Source organism: Aspergillus undulatus, assembly GCF_047715775.1.
Source record: "Aspergillus undulatus strain CBS 261.88 unplaced genomic scaffold BDV17scaffold_32, whole genome shotgun sequence".
NCBI classification, from domain to species: domain Eukaryota; kingdom Fungi; phylum Ascomycota; class Eurotiomycetes; order Eurotiales; family Aspergillaceae; genus Aspergillus; species Aspergillus undulatus.
Genome location: NW_027396636.1, coordinates 160,581 through 177,425, shown reverse-complemented (window position 1 = coordinate 177,425; position 16,845 = coordinate 160,581). Strand labels below are relative to the sequence as shown.

At 52.7% G+C, this 16,845-nt stretch overlaps 6 protein-coding genes across 6 annotated transcripts; 3 read left to right on the top strand and 3 right to left on the bottom strand.

Moving 5' to 3' along the window:
- Positions 1 to 32: 32 nt before the first annotated feature.
- On the bottom strand, positions 33 to 1,308 carry BDV17DRAFT_299091 (beta-lactamase-like protein; the record flags this gene model as incomplete). The annotated part of the gene is made up of 2 exons (XM_073763814.1): positions 804 to 1,308; positions 33 to 752 (listed from the first exon to the last, which is right to left on the bottom strand). Exons 1-2 carry the CDS (start codon positions 1,011 to 1,013, stop codon positions 33 to 35), a joined length of 930 nt encoding a protein of 309 aa, XP_073614478.1. The 5' UTR covers positions 1,014 to 1,308.
- Positions 1,309 to 1,459: 151 nt separating this feature from the next.
- Positions 1,460 to 7,021, top strand: BDV17DRAFT_292381 (uncharacterized protein; the record flags this gene model as incomplete). The annotated part of the gene is made up of 4 exons (XM_073762350.1): positions 1,460 to 1,779; positions 1,837 to 2,938; positions 2,986 to 5,628; positions 5,687 to 7,021. The coding sequence occupies 4 exons, from the start codon at positions 1,460 to 1,462 to the stop codon at positions 7,019 to 7,021; spliced, it is 5,400 nt and encodes a 1,799-aa protein (XP_073614477.1).
- An 843-nt stretch (positions 7,022 to 7,864) lies between these two features.
- BDV17DRAFT_266143 (carbamoyl-phosphate synthase (glutamine-hydrolyzing) CPA2) lies at positions 7,865 to 12,298 on the top strand. Its single transcript, XM_073758243.1, has 4 exons — positions 7,865 to 8,071; positions 8,127 to 8,609; positions 8,757 to 11,812; positions 11,866 to 12,298. The coding sequence occupies exons 2-4, from the start codon at positions 8,249 to 8,251 to the stop codon at positions 11,971 to 11,973; spliced, it is 3,525 nt and encodes a 1,174-aa protein (XP_073614476.1). The 5' UTR covers positions 7,865 to 8,071; positions 8,127 to 8,248; the 3' UTR covers positions 11,974 to 12,298.
- A 206-nt stretch (positions 12,299 to 12,504) lies between these two features.
- BDV17DRAFT_266142 (S-adenosylmethionine-dependent methyltransferase) lies at positions 12,505 to 14,449 on the top strand. Its single transcript, XM_073758242.1, has 4 exons — positions 12,505 to 12,586; positions 12,671 to 12,996; positions 13,075 to 13,395; positions 13,460 to 14,449. The coding sequence occupies exons 2-4, from the start codon at positions 12,721 to 12,723 to the stop codon at positions 14,378 to 14,380; spliced, it is 1,518 nt and encodes a 505-aa protein (XP_073614475.1). The 5' UTR covers positions 12,505 to 12,586; positions 12,671 to 12,720; the 3' UTR covers positions 14,381 to 14,449.
- On the bottom strand, positions 14,448 to 15,824 carry BDV17DRAFT_266141 (40S ribosomal protein uS19). Its single transcript, XM_073758241.1, has 4 exons — positions 15,630 to 15,824; positions 15,549 to 15,567; positions 14,935 to 15,289; positions 14,448 to 14,868 (listed from the first exon to the last, which is right to left on the bottom strand). Exons 1-4 carry the CDS (start codon positions 15,645 to 15,647, stop codon positions 14,799 to 14,801), a joined length of 462 nt encoding a protein of 153 aa, XP_073614474.1. The 5' UTR covers positions 15,648 to 15,824; the 3' UTR covers positions 14,448 to 14,798.
- A 192-nt stretch (positions 15,825 to 16,016) lies between these two features.
- Positions 16,017 to 16,803, bottom strand: aspf8 (ribosomal protein P2). Its single transcript, XM_073758240.1, has 3 exons — positions 16,692 to 16,803; positions 16,453 to 16,617; positions 16,017 to 16,389 (listed from the first exon to the last, which is right to left on the bottom strand). Exons 2-3 carry the CDS (start codon positions 16,609 to 16,611, stop codon positions 16,219 to 16,221), a joined length of 330 nt encoding a protein of 109 aa, XP_073614473.1. The 5' UTR covers positions 16,612 to 16,617; positions 16,692 to 16,803; the 3' UTR covers positions 16,017 to 16,218.
- Positions 16,804 to 16,845: the final 42 nt, after the last annotated feature.

Below are 16,845 nucleotides of genomic sequence, written 5' to 3'. Positions count from 1 at the left end.
AATGAGAGACAATGTCAAAAGCGACGGATCTATCAGTTCCGTCGCCGCGCACTGACAAACCACTTCCTCTTCGCAGCGCTCCCGGGCTCAAACCCAACCATCCGATCCTCAGCAAGCTTCCATAAGACCTGGCTCAAGAACGGTGCAAGAGCCTTCTCAACTTCATCCGTAATCTCCCCATACATAGCCAGAATAATCTCATGCAGCGTCATGCCACCCCGCCCCCGCCCCTGCACGGCCACCTTGCTCTCTTCTAATATAGCATAGACCTGCTGCACGCGGAACTCCCTGTGCTTGATGTACTCTATCATCTTATTCGGTAAGTCGTCGATCACTGCCCCGTGCGCTGGGTAACCCAGCGGACAGCGCAAATCCGCCATTTGCTGCATGCTCTTCATGTATTGCCCTAAGTCCTCCACAACCGAGTATCCATGGCCGAGCACGTTGTCGCCGGTGAAGAGAGCGTTTTCTTCCTCCATTAGAAAACACATGTGGTCGGCTGCGTGACCAGGCGTGTGGACCGCACGGAGAGTGGCGCCTTCAACGCTGAAAATCTGGCCGTCGAGAATATTCTTCTGCCCGGGATCGGGCCGGTTTTTGTATACGCGAGTAGATAGTGTCCGATTCCAATTCACCAGGTCTTTCACCCCCCCTGTGTGGTCGCCATGCCAGTGCGTGAGAAGAACATGGGAAATTTCTATGTCTCGTTCCTCCAGAACGCGGGTGATATCGCGGATCCAGGAACGCATGCCCTGCCAAATAAGTGAATGGTCTCGGTGCCGGTTGAGATGGAAGTGACATACCTGGCCTGTGTCAATCAGAATACGGGATCTGCCTGTACCAACGAGATATGTGTTTGTTCCTTGTAGTCGCATAGGCCCAGCATTTCCGCCCAATACTCGAATGACACGACTAGAGACGTCCGAGACAACAGGTAGGGTAGGGATAGTGTTCTCCCGACCGGTAAGGTATTCTTGCCAGAAGTCCTGTGGAAACGGTATTCTGAATGCCATAATGGGGACCGAGAGATGCGATAGAGTTACCGAGCATGGGAGTGTGGTTCGAGTCTGTAATATCGGGATGCCTCTGCTCTTCGGTCTCCTTCCTCGACTTGTGACGGATTTTAATCGGGCATATTTTATGGTGCAGAGCGCGTAGGGAAATTAAAACCCGAGCATGCGAGATCCAGCTCATCCAACTCGAAGGCTCGACCAGTCATTCGTTTATCCCTAAAAGTCCCCGTGTGCCGGTTTACACAGCGTCGGAGTCTCATCACGAATAGTAAACTCATCACAATTTGCGAAACTATCCGTGAGTCCGTACGGGCCTTTTGGCCTTGATAAGCAAAAACATCAAAAGGCCGGACGTATCTGGCGATGTCGCTTCGTAGCTTTGCGAACCTGCCGCCGGTTCTTCTCTCAGCCTCATCGTAATGAGCTTTTAAGCCCGAAAAGCAGAGATGATGAAGGACAATACGCACAGCGCAACCCTACTCTTCTTCGGGAATGAGTTTCCCAACGATGATCTCAAAGGACTGTTCCGATGCCTGGTCCGCCTCAGCAAGGACCGCCGATTTCGGCAGTTGGCTGCCTTTCTCGAGGAGTCGACCTTGGTTCTCAAAAAAGAGGTGGCAGCACTTCCACAGCCACTGAGAGATTTGGTACCGCACTTTCACTCCATATTACCTCTCGCCGAACTTGGTGACTACCGTCAAGGCCCGCTTGGGGCTGCGATGGAGAGTGCCCTTCTGACTGTACTGGAAGTGGGAATGTTCATTGGGTACCGCACCCATGTTTGTTTGATGCAAGATCGAAAAGCTGACTGACATGGCTTTAGGCACTATGAGGCTCAGGAACTTGACTGGGATTTATGGGAGCACAATACTACCCTTGCTGGTCTGAGTATCGGTCTGTTGGCAGCGGCTGGCGTGGCCCTGTCCACCAACTTAGCAGAGGTCGCCCAAAATGGTACAGAGTGTGTCCGGGTATCCTTTCGACTTGGAGTATATGTCAGTGGAATGTCTCAGAAGTTCGAGGCACCTCAGGCGGACGGTACGGTGTTGAGCTGGGCTCATGTGGTCACGGGAGAGACAAAGTCCGCCGTCCAAAACGAACTGACACAATACAACTCGGAATCCGGCACACCAGAGCTCTTGAAGGTCTTCATCAGTGCCGCTGATAAAACCTCTGTGAGTGTAAGCGGCCCTCCATCACGCATAAAAGCTTGCTTTGGGGCTTCACACCTCTTGCGGTATTCCAAGTCTTTCGCGCTCCCAGTATACGACGGCCTGTGTCATGCGCCGCATTTGTACAATGAGGACTCGATCAACACAGTTATTAACAGTGCCGAGTCTCTCATTCCGGTATCTCGCCCGGTACGACTTGCCCTTCATTCCTCCAATACCGGCCAGCCTTTCCCAGCCCGTACAGCCGGCGAGCTGTTCGCGGCCATTGGCACGGAGCTACTTACTGGCACCATCTATCTTGACAATATAACAGAGGGCATTATCCAACGCATCGGTGGTCTCAACCCGAGCTATTGCCGGATCGAGACTTTCCGCACTTCGATAGTGTTCAAAAGCATATTGGCAACCATAAAGGAGGAGCTCCCCGACATGGAGATCAAATTAGTCGATTTGATCCCTTGGGCCTTGAAAGACTATGGCACTCACCAGCCTCGTTCATTCGCCCAATCGAAGCTGGCGGTTGTCGGTATGGCTTGTCGAATGCCGGGTGGTGGCAACGACACGGAACTCTTCTGGGAAATTCTGGAGCAGGGACGTGATGTCCACACAACCGTGCCAGCGGACCGCTTCGACCTGACGACCCATTATGATCCTAGCGGCAAGACCGATAATGCAGCAACAACCCCGTACGGTAACTTCGTTGATAAACCGGGATTGTTCGATGCTGGCTTTTTCAACATGTCACCGAAAGAAGTATGGCTTGCGTCCTTTCGGCGGAAACAGAAAGCTGACAGATATAGGCGGAGCAAACAGATCCTATGCAGCGTCTCGCGCTCGTCACGGCGTATGAAGCGCTGGAGATGGCTGGTCTCGTTCCCGGTCGAACTGCCTCATCAAACCCGAAACGGATTGGCACCTATTACGGGCAAGCCAGTGATGACTGGCGAGAGTTGAATGCTTCCCAGAACATCGGAACCTATGCGGTGACTGGTGGTGTGCGTGCCTTCGGCAACGGGCGTATCAACTATTATTTCAAGTTTCCCGGCCCATCTTTCAATGTCGACACAGCCTGTTCGAGTGGTTTGGCGGCTGTTCAGGTTGCGTGTTCGGCTCTCTGGGCAGGTGAGGCGGACACTGCTCTCGCCGGGGGTTTGAATATCATTACCGACCCAGACAATTATGCCGGTCTTGGTTGTGGTCACTTCCTTTCCAAAACGGGACAATGCAAGGTTTGGGATGAGACTGCTGACGGCTATTGTCGTGCTGATGGGATTGGTTCTGTGGTTATTAAGCGCCTAGAGGATGCGGAGGCAGACAATGATAATATCATAGCTGTTATCCTATCCGCTGCCACGAACCACTCAGCTGAAGCTATCTCCATCACGCATCCTCACGCAGGCAACCAGAAAGACAACTACCGCCAGGTGATCGATCTTGCTGCTGTCAATCCGTTGGACGTCAGCTTCATTGAGCTTCACGGAACAGGAACTCAGGCTGGCGACGCTGTGGAATCCGAATCTGTGCTAGACGTATTCGCGCCTCGATCACCGGCTCGACGTCCTGACCAATTATTGCAGCTCGGTGCAGTGAAGAGCAATATTGGACATGGGGAGGCCGCAGCAGGTATAGCGTCCTTTCTGAAAGTGCTGCTGATGTACCAGAAGAATATGATCCCCGCCCATATCGGTATTCATACAGTCATGAACCCGACCATCCCCAAGGACCTCGAGCAGCGTCGTGTGCGATTAACACAGACAAACACACCTTGGCCACGCCCGGCAGGTAAGAAACGAATTGCAATGGTCAATTCATTTGGCGCACATGGCGGTAATACCACTGTGTTGCTGGAAGACGGTCCCGAACGGAAGAAAGACGTTGCTAGGGAAGAACGATCGACTCATACCATTGCGATCTCGGCCAAGTCAAAGAAATCTCTTCAAGCCAACATCGCGAACTTAGCGCTCTACTTAGAGCAAAATCCAGATACCGACCTGGCCGACCTGTCCTATACAACCTGCGCGCGTCGTATGCATTACAGCTTGCGCGTTGCGTTCGCCGTCTCGAGTATTTCTGGGTTGCAGGAATCCCTGCGCAACGCTTCCACAAAAGAAGCTCTCGGCGAAGTTCGACCAGTTCCAGGGGATGTTCCTCCCGTTGTCTTTGCCTTCACTGGACAAGGAGCATACTATCAGGGCATCGCTCGTGAGCTATTCGATACATTCCCCTACTTCCGCGAAGAAGTCCTACAACTCGACCACGTTGTTCAACGGCTAGGTTTCCATTCGATATTGCCCGTGATTGACTGTAGCGTTGGGGAGAACCCACCGGCAACTGTGACACAGCTCAGCATTGTCGTAATCGAGATTGCCCTTGCCCGCCTCTGGATTCTCTTACTCGGTCTCCAGCCGAGTGCGGTGATCGGTCACAGTCTGGGCGAATATGCAGCGCTCGTCGTTGCTGGCGTACTGTCCGTGGCGGACGCTCTTTTCCTCGCCGGACGCCGTGCCCAGCTGATCGAGAAGTTCTGTACTTCTGGCAGTCATGTAATGCTCTCAGTGCGTGCATCGGTATCAAAGGTGAGAGAGCTATTGGGAGCTGCAAAATACGAGATTTCCTGCCAGAATACGCTCAACGACACGGTTATCGGTGGCACAAAGGGTGACATCGAGGCCGCCCAGCGCACACTCGAAGCGAGCAGCATCAAGTGTGTACCGGTGGATGTTCCATTCGCATACCACACTGAACAGGTGGACCCGATACTGGACAGTTTAGCGCGAGTCGCGGAAACTGTGCACTTCCAAGCCCCCAGTGTTCCAATCCTATCGCCCCTATTGAGAAGCGCGGTGTTTGACGGAAAGACGGTCAACGCCGGTTACTTGACACGAGCGACACGTGAGCCCGTCCACTTTGCTGGTGCCCTGGAAGCTGCGCAAGACTTGGGAATGGTAAACGACAGGACAGTGTGGGTGGATATCGGACCCCATCCGATTTGCGCTGGGTTCGTGCGTAGTCTGATTCCTAAGGCGCGTGTGGCCTCGTCATGTCGACGGAACGAAGATAACTATGCCACAATGGCGAAGAACCTTGTTGCCCTGCATCTAGCTGGTGTCACACCTTGCTGGTATGAGTATTTCCGCGCCACCGAGCAGGCATACTCTTTGCTCACTTTACCCAAGTACGCCTGGAATGATGTCGACTATTGGATCCAGTACATCGGGACTTGGACGTTGGACAAGGCTCATCTGAAGTATACCGGAACAAATGGACCCCCGGTTGCTCAGGCACCGCCATCGGCATTGCGAACGTCTTTGATTCATCAGGTTACGGAAGAGACCATTGGAGAGGGAACGGCCACCCTTAAGATCGTCTCTGACTTGCAACATCCTGATTTCCTCGAGGCCGTTTATGGGCATAGAATGAATAACTGCGGTGTAGCAACATCGGTGAGTGAAAATGACTTGTCCTCTCATACGAAAGTTGTTGGCTAATGATAGCGTCCAGTCGATATGGACCGATCAGATGTTGACGGTGGGTGAGTATTTGTACAAAAAGGTCGCCCCGGGATCAGAGGTATATCTCAATGTCGGCGAGCTGGAAGTATTACACGCGACTGTGGCCAACCCTGCCAAAAATGTTACACAACCGATATACCTTGACGCTCACCTAGATTTATCCACGCAACGAATGTCACTTGCCTGGTTCAATGTCGATCCCGCAACGGGCCAAAGGGCGACTGAATCTTATGCTACAGGTTCGGTAAGATTTGAGAGCAGCGCTGAAAAGTGGACCGCCGAATGGGACCGTATGACGCATCTAGTACTTGGCCGGATTGAGGCACTGGAACGCATGGCCACAGAAAGAAAGGCTAGCACTCTGTCAAAGCCTTTAGCATACGCCTTATTCAAGAACGTTGTCGATTACGCGGATCATTACCGAGGCATGGAGCGTGTGATAATCCATGACCATGAAGCGTGTGCAGATATAACGCTCATTCCAGAACGCCACGGCATCTGGCACACTCCGCCGCATTGGATTGATAGCGTCTCCCACCTTGCCGGCCTCGTCTTGAATGGAAGTGACGCTTCCAACACTCGCGATTTCTTCTATGTCACGCCCGGCTATGAGAGCTTCCGTCTGACCAAAAAGCTGGAGCCAGGTGCCCAGTACCAGAGTTATGTTCGCATGTTCCCGTTGCCTGAGGATCATATGTACGCCGGTGACTTGTATATCCTTCAAGACAACCAGATTATCGGCATGGTTGGTGAATTCAAATTCCGACAGGTGCCACGTCTGCTCATGGATCGATTCTTCTCCGCGGCAGCAGCATCGAAACAATCAATGGCTGCTTCTGCCCCGGCCGCTACCCGTGCTCCTGCTCCTGCGCCGGCGCAGGTGACCAAGCCTACCCCGGCAGCTTTGCCACCAGCTAAGCCAGCAAGTGTACCACTCCCTAATGGCCAACCACAGAACACCAACGCGCCTCCTAGCCCGCCCAAAGCAGAGAAGCCACCAACGCCTGCAACTAATGGCGTTAAAACGCCTGCGGACGAGGTGCCGGGTAAGGTAGATGCGCAAGGACCCAACGGGACAGCTGCTCAGCCAGAGGTCTCTGGTGTAGTAGGCCAATGCTTGCAATTGATCGCCAACGAAACAGGGCAAGGCGTGAATGACCTGACTGCCGATGCAACTTTCGTGCAGTTGGGAGTGGATTCCCTCATGTCGCTTGTTCTTTCAGAGAAATTCCGCGCTGAACTCGGTCTGGAAGTCAAGAGCTCGCTCTTCTTGGAGTGCCCGACGGTTGGGGAGATGATGGAGTGGTTGGAGCAGTATTGCTAGAGGGTTTAGTTTAGCTTTGTGTTATATTAGCAACGTGCAGTAGAATGATTTCGAGACTTCTTGCTAGATAGCCTACCTTGCTTGATGATATAATTCCTTTGCAATTCTCGAGTCAAACGATTGCGAAAGAGATGGACCTGGCTTCTGCTTTACAGCGGTCAACACCTGGAGGGGGCCCGAGTCGGCGAAAAGCTTGAGGTGCACAAAGCTTCCATCTCGTGTCCCTCGAGTCGTCTTAGAATTCGTCTCGTGAGACATCGGCAGCAGGGAGTGCCGAATGAGCAACTGATGAATAATGCCATGAGAATATGGATAGTCAATAGCGCAGGTGGTGGTGTTCACTGCCCGCGTGCCTTCTACGTCAAACACGTGACTGGAAGTATACACCCGTCTGTTCCATGTCTGGGTGAATCTCCAGCATCAGTCTATCAACACATTGATCCCTGGGACTGAGCGAGCACTACCATGGGTTGCCCTCTATATATGAAGCATTCGCAGGCCTGTTTTCTGGGCCAATTGACCCAATATTCTGAACATTTGCAAGCATTTTGAATATTTTCAAGTAACGATCTGCTCCTTCAGCCGATAAGAGGGCGCTATACCGAAAGAGGGAAATTGTCAGGCTCACTCACCCGGCAAATGAGAGTGCAAGAAGCGTGTTACATAAGCCGAGGACCGGCCCGGCCGACCACGTGAGCGCAGCGTGATTGGAGGGGCGGCAGGCGGTGAGCGTGAGGGCTTTTCAGAGCTCTTGTCTGGTCCGACTTAGGGATCTTTTTTTCTGGCTCTCCACACACCGGAGTTCTTATCGGCCCTGAATTCAAGGCCTCTTCTCGGGGGAAATCTACGTTGACCTTTTTGGCGCTATTCCAGTTTCTCTCTGAGTGTCTCCTCCGGTTCTCGTTGACTCATCCTCCGGCTTTACCCATAAATTTTTTTGTCCCTCCGCCTCCGCTCACCGTCTTCCTCCTCTACTTGACTCACTACCTCCAATTCCTCCATTCACTTTACCACCTCAGTCTTGGGCGTGCGGCAGAAGGCGGGACGACGGTAGGGAATAGTCTAGGCCAAGCAAGAAGGAATCCCAAAGCTTACGGAGCTATAGTGGTGCGAACGTCCATACCTCCGTCCCCGAGTCTACGCCGAACGGTACAAACGAGTAGAGCCTAGTTTCAGCTCAATTGGACTACTTCCCCATCTCTTACCTCACAAATAGCGCGACGCGCAATGGTTCTCGCCGCTCGGTGTGGGCAGGCTACGTCCGCCCTCCTGCGTCAACGATGCCTCGCTGATTCGCGTCGATCTGCGCTGGCTTTGCGCTCCTTTACTTCTCAGACCAACACTGCTCGTTCCACAGCGTCGGCAATCCGATTACAGCAGAAGGCTCCTTCGCCATGGCGGCCGCAGCAGCTGCGCTCCTTCTCCAGCGCTCTCCGCCGTCTGGCTTCCGAGTCATCCTCCACCGGCGACAGCTTATTTTCCAGCGGGATTGTGAGGCCCGGTGCTAACCTGGTTGACGTTAAGAAGGTCTTGGTTATCGGCAGTGGTGGTCTGAGTATTGGTCAGGCCGGAGAGTTTGATTACTCTGGTAGGTCAATTCCTTTTGCGGTTTTTCAGCTTCCAGATAGTAGAGCCGGAGCTGCTTGAGAAGGTTGTAGTCGCGCGATGCGAGCTACGAAGAGACACGATAATAGCTCATGAAGGTGATTGCTAACACGTATGGCTCGGTTTTCAGGTTCTCAGGCCCTTAAAGCCCTCAAAGAAGCCGGTGTGCAGTCAGTCCTGATTAACCCCAACATTGCCACAATTCAGACCGATCACAAGCTCGCCGACGAGGTTTACTACCTTCCCGTTACCCCGGAATACGTGACATACGTTATTGAGAGGGAGCGCCCCGATGGAATCTTCCTTTCCTTCGGTGGTCAGACCGCCCTGAACCTTGGTGTGCAGATGAACCGTATGGGCACCTTTGAGCGTTACGGTGTCCGTGTGCTCGGAACGAGCATCAAGACTTTGGAGACTAGTGAGGACCGTGATCTTTTCGCCAAGGCTCTTAACGAGATCAACATCCCCATTGCTGAGTCTATCGCCGTCGGTACTGTCGATGAAGCCCTGAAGGCCGCTGATGAGGTTGGCTACCCCATTATCGTTCGTTCCGCCTACGCCCTGGGTGGTCTCGGTTCCGGCTTCGCCAACAACCCCGAGGAGCTGAAGAACTTGGCATCTCGTTCCTTGACTCTTTCTCCCCAGATCCTGGTTGAGAAGTCTCTCCGTGGCTGGAAGGAGGTCGAGTACGAAGTCGTCCGTGACGCTTCCAACAACTGCATCACTGTTTGCAACATGGAGAACTTCGATCCTCTTGGTATCCACACTGGTGACAGTATTGTCGTTGCCCCGAGTCAGACTCTTTCTGATGAGGAGTACCACATGCTCCGTACCGCCGCTATTAAGATTGTTCGTCACCTTGGTGTCGTCGGTGAATGTAACGTCCAGTATGCTCTGCAGCCCGATGGCCTTGACTACCGTGTCATTGAGGTCAACGCTCGTCTTTCCCGTTCTTCGGCTCTCGCCTCCAAGGCCACTGGATACCCTCTCGCCTACACTGCGGCCAAGATCGGTCTGGGCCACACTCTCCCTGAGCTCCCCAATGCCGTTACCAAGACCACCACCGCCAACTTTGAGCCTAGTTTGGACTACATCGTCACCAAGATCCCTCGTTGGGATCTGAGCAAGTTCCAGCACGTCAACCGCGACATTGGCAGTGCCATGAAGTCTGTTGGTGAGGTCATGGCTATTGGCCGTACTTTTGAGGAATCGTTCCAGAAGGCTATCCGCCAGGTCGACCCTCGCTTCGTTGGCTTCCAGGGCGACAAGTTTGAAAACCTCGATGAGACTCTGAAGAACCCCACCGACCGCCGCTGGTTGGCTGTCGGTCAGGCTATGCTTCACGAGAACTACTCTGTCGACAAGGTCCACGAGTTGACCAAGATCGACAAGTGGTTCCTGTACAAGCTCCAAAACATTGTTGACAACCAGAATGAGCTCAAGGAGATTGGCAGCCTGTTCGGAATCAACAAAGAGCTGATGCTGAAGTCCAAGAAGCTCGGATTCTCTGACAAGCAGATTGCTCAGCTTGTTGGCGCTTCTGAGGATGATGTCCGTGCCCGCCGTAAGGGATTCGGCATCAGACCTTGGGTCAAGAAGATTGATACTCTGGCCGCTGAGTTCCCCGCCGACACCAACTATCTCTACACCACATACAACGCCACCTCCCACGATGTCACCTTCGATGACCACGGCACCATCATTCTTGGAAGCGGTGTCTACCGTATCGGTAGCTCCGTTGAGTTCGACTGGTGTGCTGTCAATGCCACGCTTTCCCTGCGCAACATGGGCAAGAAGACTGTCATGATCAACTACAACCCCGAGACCTACTCCACTGACTTCGATACTGCTGACAAGCTGTACTTCGAAGAACTCAGCTACGAGCGTGTCATGGATATTTATGAGCTCGAGTCCGCTAGCGGTGTCGTTGTCTCCGTCGGTGGTCAGCTCCCCCAGAACATTGCTCTCCGTCTGCAGGAGACGGGTGGTGCTCATGTCCTGGGTACCAACCCCAAGGACATTGACAACGCTGAGGACCGTCACAAGTTCTCTCAAATCCTGGACAGCATTGGTGTTGACCAGCCCGCCTGGAAGGAGCTTACCTCTGTTTCTGAAGCTGAGCGTTTCGCTGAAGCTGTTGGCTACCCCGTTCTGGTTCGTCCCAGTTACGTCCTCTCCGGTGCTGCCATGAGCGTCATCCACAGCCACGACGAGCTGAAGGAGAAGCTCCTGAACGCCAGCGCCGTCTCCCCCGACCACCCTGTTGTCATCACCAAGTTCATCGAAGGTGCTCAAGAGATTGATGTTGACGCCGTCGCCTCCAACGGCAAGCTTCTGCTGCACGCCATCAGTGAGCACGTTGAGCCCGCTGGTGTTCACTCCGGTGACGCCACCCTGGTCCTCCCTCCTGCTTCTCTCGAGAAGCCTGTGATGAACCGTGTCAAGGAGATTGCCGAGAAGGTCGCCAAGGCCTGGAACATCACCGGTCCCTTCAACATGCAGATCATCAAGGCCGACCAGGAGGGTGCTGCTCCCGAGCTCAAGGTCATCGAGTGCAACCTTCGTGCTTCCCGCTCTTTCCCCTTCGTCAGCAAGGTTCTGGGCACCAACTTCATTGACGTTGCCACCAAGGCCCTCGTTGGCCGTGACGTTCCTGAGCCCGTCGACCTCATGGAAGTCAAGCGCGACTACCTTGCTACCAAGGTTCCCCAGTTCTCCTGGACCCGTCTTGCCGGTGCCGACCCCTTCCTCGGCGTCGAGATGGCCAGTACTGGTGAGATTGCTTGCTTCGGTAAGGACGTTGTCGAGGCTTACTGGGCTTCTCTCCAGTCCACCATGAACTTCCGCGTGCCTGAGCCTGGAGAGGGTATCCTGCTGGGCGGTGATATCACCAACCCTGCTCTGGCCCAGATCGTCGACTACCTTCAGCCCCTGGGCTTCAAGTTCTTCGCTGCCAGCCCCGACGTCAAGGCTCACATTGAGTCCGCATCCAAGGACAACGTCTCCGTTCAGGTGATTGAGTTCCCCAAGAAGGACAAGCGTGCCCTTCGTGAGGTCTTCCAGAAGTACGACATCCGTGGCTGCTTCAACCTTGCCAAGACTCGCGGCAAGACCCTCCTCGATGAGGACTACGTTATGCGCCGCAACGCCGTCGACTTCGGTGTCCCTCTCTTCATGGAGACCAAGGTATGATCACCTAGAAAGCCCCTCAATTAGACAATCAGCTAACAATTTGCCAGACCGCCACCCTCTTCGCCCAGGCCATGAACCAGAAGCTGCCCCGCGCCGAGGGTATCCCCAGCGAAGTCCGGACCTGGTCCAACTTCGTCGGCGGCAAGCTCCTGTAAATTACCAAGAAAGACGACTTAAAAGTTTCTGGATATCCTAATCATCGGGTGTTATATTTTGTTCCCATTTTATCTCCAGGCAGGAACGCCGTCTTGTTTGGCGTAGCGGGTGAGACTTCATTCTGATAGACTACTTTTGCCTAGCCCTTCATTTTGGAAGGGCTACCGGCTTCTCCCTCAAAAGACTACCTAAGGGCGCGCGATATCGTAGTCGGTCCCCATCGGTATATCTATAGTTGCTTGCTGCGCCATACTGCTGTTCTGCACAGGCATGCTGCGTGAGCGAGTAAAGACACTTGAACTGGATATTATGAATGATTTGGTTTTTGGCAGCATTGGCAATGTATGTTTTTATTTGTAGTATAATCATTATATCCAATCTCGACTTTCAATATGAATTTCAGAAATGAATTCTGAAGAATCACTCCAAGTGTGAAGATTAGAGCAAAATACAAGAATTCTCGTAAGTGGAGGTGCTTCCCTTCTTCAACACGAAACTTAACATCATTCAACTTCACTACCCAATTTTTCCTTACCTTCATTCACATCACCGCTTTCATCCAACTCATCAATATTAGACTTGTTCTTATTCGAGATTTCGCTCTGATCATACGTAAGTCTTCCTTACCCTCAACACTCAAACCCGGTATATTCCCTCATCACGCCCTCGCTATACAAGACTAACACCCAAACCCAGAACAAACCATGCTCTAAAACAATCCCAATCACATCAATCCAGTATTAAGCATGTCGGATTCAACTTCCCTACTCTCAATAAGAGCCAAAGCGACCCCTGGCCCCGCACCCAGCGGCTCAGGAAGAGGTCTCTTCGCGACAGCCGACATCCGCAACTGCGAAAACATCCTCCACATCCAGAGCCCATTCGTCGCGGTGCTAGACACTGCCCGACTCGACGATACATGCTCTGGATGTTTCGGTAAGCGGCAGCTTGCATCTGGCCCTGATTATGAGATTGCTTTGAAAGCTTGCACGGGTTGTCAGGTTGTCAAGTATTGCGATAAGGTACGTACGGCTCCAACTCGAGCGGGCATCCATTGCCATGTGACACCGCAATTGATCTGATGGTTTGTATTTGCATAGACATGCCAGGCGAAAGACTGGAAGTTTGCACACTCGCGCGAATGCGCTATCTTCAAGAACTTGAAGCCGAAGGTTCTTCCAATCAATGCTAGAGCTCTGCTGCGTGTTGTGCTGCGTGTTCAAGCGAAGAAGAACGCTTACACGAGCGGGGAACTGGATCTGTTTCGGACTCTTGAGACTCATATTCGCGATTTGCGCGATGGCAGTGATGGCAATGATGGCAAGACACAGTGGGAACGCGTAGCTCTTACTTCAAAGGCTATCAAAACTTATTCGGGGACTAATATCGAGGAGGAAGTGCTCTCTGCTTATGGTGCGAAGGTAAGTAAAGTTATACCCTTCGTCGTTATCCACATAAAAAGGTTCTAATGATGGTGGACCCCAGCTCGACGTAAACTCCTTCAACCTAACCAACGCCCTCTATGACCGAGTCGGGCTCTACCTACACCCCTACGCCGCCCTGATAAACCACAGCTGCGACTACAACGCCGTCGCCGGATTCGACGGCGACGAGCTCTACGTCACGGCCATCCGCCCCATCGCAAAAGATGAGCAAATCACCATATCCTATGTCGACACCACATACCCCACACGCACCCGGCAGAAGGAGCTGCGCGAGAGGTACTTCTTCACCTGCACATGCTCCAAGTGCTCACAGGCTGAAGACCCCGAACCAACCGGCAAGGCAGCGGCTGTGGCGAGAGACGCTTTCGCTCTCTTGGAGTCCGGCAATGCCGGCGCCGATTTACAGAAACTTCTACTTATGGTGCAGGCGCTGATATCTTCTAAACTGCCAAAGACCCAACAACCCTTCGTCTCGATCCTCGATGAAGCCATAGGCGCTCAGATCCCGGATGAATACCACCATGCCTTCTTGGAATCTGCGATCCGTTTCTCACGCATCGATCCGACAGCTTACCCGAATACATCGCACCCCATTCGCGCAGTCCACGCCTGGACGTTGGCGAAACTCACGGTGTATATCTCTCAGGAAAACCCGGAATTGGCGATTCCCGAGTTTGTCAAAGGTGGATGGCAAGATTTTCTGGGACATGGAGAGGTCACGCTGGATTATAGTTTGCTTGCTTGGACGCTGTTGGCTGAGCTTCATACGAAGGAGAACGAATATGCTACTGTTCCGGGGTTCAAGGCGATTGTGAAGAAGACCTTCATGGAGGTTCATAGGGAGTTCATGGGAAATGGGCTGGATCCGAGGGGGTTGAGGAATGATATTCAACGGGAGTGGGCTAAATTTGGGAAGGTTGTAACTGCGTATTGGCAGTGCGTCATGCGTGAGGAACCTTGAGCGAACCATGGAAGTTGTGATCAGGAGAGGTTATGACTGGCTCGAGGACAAGCCTTGCAGATACCATCTTGGATGTTTTGAGTGGTTACCAACGTTATTTCATAGTGCATATTTTGAAGAAAAAAGATATATTTCGTTAATTAGACCCTTCCTACACTACCATAGAAAGAGCCAAAGGTCCTACCTCCGATCCAGGTGGAAAGGGAACAGGAGGATAGAAACCCCTGGTGCAGGACTCGTGATTTTCATGCCGACAAGACCATTGTATTGAGATGCAAAAGCTGACCCGCACTTGACATACAAGCAGATGAACCCAATTCAAACGCAAATGGTATCCATCTGATCCTCTCGTATTTCGAATTTTGTTCTCCTGTACGCCCAAATCCTCCACACAACACCCAAGCAAAGCTTTTCTTCTTTACTTGAGAGGAATGAAACGAGAAGAGTGGGTGGCACCGATACCGGGACGACCGTGCTTGACGGGCTTGCTTGGAGGTTGTTAACATCATTTCCTTCCATCTTCCACTGTTTCGTACAAGACCGGGTATACGTACTAAGAGATAGAGAATTCACCAAGGTAGTGACCAACCATCTCGGGCTTAACTTCGATCTGGTTGAACTCCTTACCGGAGTAGATACCGATGACAGAGCCGATCATCTCGGGGACGACGATCATGTCACGGAGGTGAGTCTTGACGAGGTCGGGCTTCTCGTTGGGCTTGGCCTCCTGCTTGGCCTTGCGGAGCTTCTTGATCAGGCCCATGGGCTTGCGCTTCAGACCGCGGTTGAAACGTCTGCGGGCACGGGCGTGGACGACATCACGGAGCTGTTCGGATGAGAGGTCGAGGAGCTGGTCGAGGTCGATTCCGCGGTAGGTAAACTTGCGGAACTGTCTTCTCTTCTTGATCTCTGTCGGGGAAAGCTGTCAGTGCGCTTGTCCTGGAAAGATGTGTAGATATTGGTGCGGTTGTTCGGTGGGTGATTGTGCTGCGGCTGCGAGTTGGCATGGCGAGTCCATTTCCCCTTGTTCACATATTCGCATTCATTATTTCCCCAGGAGCAGGTCGCGACGCTCCAGTCTCGATATATCCATTGTGCATTTCTCGCAGCGCGTGTTCACGGGGTAATAGAGCATTGGGAAAAGGGTTTGATTCGAGTTAAAACGTACCGGCAGCCTCCTCGGCGTTCTAAAGAATTTGTTAGCACGTTGATTCAAAGCCGTAACAATCCTCACAGGTCAGGAACTCACGTATTCGACGTCAGACATTTTGGCGGTTAGTTCCTCTCAAGGTCGCTTCTCGAATGAAACTCGAAAAGCGAAGGGGACGATGGTTGTCGGATGGCGTGTCGCTGTTTGAACGTTCGGCGGGCTCACTGTACCGCTTCTGGGTGAGGTGGGCGGAAGGGCTCGTCTAAGCGAAGGGTCAAGCCCTACCACGCTAGCCTCTTTAGGAAACATGCATTGAAACTGGAACCCTCGTCAATGCAGTTCGTTCAGCCTAACATGGATAATTATTGTGCCAGTGCATGTGTTGTAAATACAGTTTTCTGGCCATTCATGGGCCTTCGTGATTACGGGGTCTATCACTTTTCAACATGTCCAATCTACAGCTCACGTTTACAGGAATTCATAGACAATTCGAGGAGGTCAGATCATCTGTATTTGCTAGCAGCTCTTTCGAGCTCACATTTGCATCATTCGTAACAGCATTAGACGAACCGTAGAAAGGCTGGCCCGACTATTCTCACTGGTGGCGTTCCTTCCAATACTGAACCTAGAAGCCAGATAACTGTCCCCCACGAATAAACCTCTTTTTGTCTGGACGAGAGCGATGCGCTTAGTCGAAGAGACCGAAGCCCATGTCCTCGTCGGACTCCTCCTTCTCCTCCTCCTTGGCGGCAGCGGGGGCCTCCTCAGCGGCGGCACCACCAGCAGCAGCAGCGGGGGCGGCAGCGGCACCACCACCAGAGGGAACGGAAGCGAGCTTGGTGGTACCCTCAGCGATCAGCTGTTGAAAGAGATTTTGTTAGTCCCCTGTCCGAGTATTTCAAGTATAGGCGCCGAAACGAACCTCGTTGATGTCCTTGCCCTGGAGCTCAGAGATGAGCTTCTCGAGACGCTCGTCGTCAGCGTCGACGCCGACGGAGGAGAGGACCTCCTTGATATCGGAGGCAGAGGGGCTCTCGTTGCCAGCGAGGGCGAGGAGGAGGTAAGCTGCGAGGTGCTTCATTTTGAACTGTATGCGCAACTGTGATCAGTACATTGCGACCATCGATGTGACGCCTTGTGTCAGAGCAGGGAAAGACGCACTGTGTTGTTTGATTAAATGAACAAGAGAATCAATCGATTTAACCGCGGAGTTGAGCGGAGACTGAAACGTCGAGTTCGATAGTTGTCGTGGTTGGAAAGAAAAGAAGCGAAAAGTTCAAGATCACCAAATTAGCTGGAAAAGTGCGTTGTGGCT

Excerpts from the sequence above, each read along its gene's own strand:
- BDV17DRAFT_266143 (XM_073758243.1), top strand. The coding sequence starts at position 8,249 with ATGGTTCTCGCCGCTCGGTGTGGGCAGGCTACGTCCGCCCTCCTGCGT. Across the intron at positions 8,610-8,756 it reads CGGAGAGTTTGATTACTCTG|GTTCTCAGGCCCTTAAAGCC; the intron begins GTAGGTCAATTC and ends CTCGGTTTTCAG. Across the intron at positions 11,813-11,865 it reads CTCTCTTCATGGAGACCAAG|ACCGCCACCCTCTTCGCCCA; the intron begins GTATGATCACCT and ends ACAATTTGCCAG.
- BDV17DRAFT_266142 (XM_073758242.1), top strand. The coding sequence starts at position 12,721 with ATGTCGGATTCAACTTCCCTACTCTCAATAAGAGCCAAAGCGACCCCT. Across the intron at positions 12,997-13,074 it reads TTGTCAAGTATTGCGATAAG|ACATGCCAGGCGAAAGACTG; the intron begins GTACGTACGGCT and ends GTATTTGCATAG. Across the intron at positions 13,396-13,459 it reads TCTCTGCTTATGGTGCGAAG|CTCGACGTAAACTCCTTCAA; the intron begins GTAAGTAAAGTT and ends GGTGGACCCCAG.
- BDV17DRAFT_266141 (XM_073758241.1), bottom strand. Across the intron at positions 14,869-14,934 it reads GGTGAATTCTCTATCTCTTA|CAAGCCCGTCAAGCACGGTC; the intron begins GTACGTATACCC and ends ACAACCTCCAAG.
- aspf8 (XM_073758240.1), bottom strand. The coding sequence starts at position 16,611 with ATGAAGCACCTCGCAGCTTACCTCCTCCTCGCCCTCGCTGGCAACGAG. Across the intron at positions 16,390-16,452 it reads AGGGCAAGGACATCAACGAG|CTGATCGCTGAGGGTACCAC; the intron begins GTTCGTTTCGGC and ends CTCTTTCAACAG.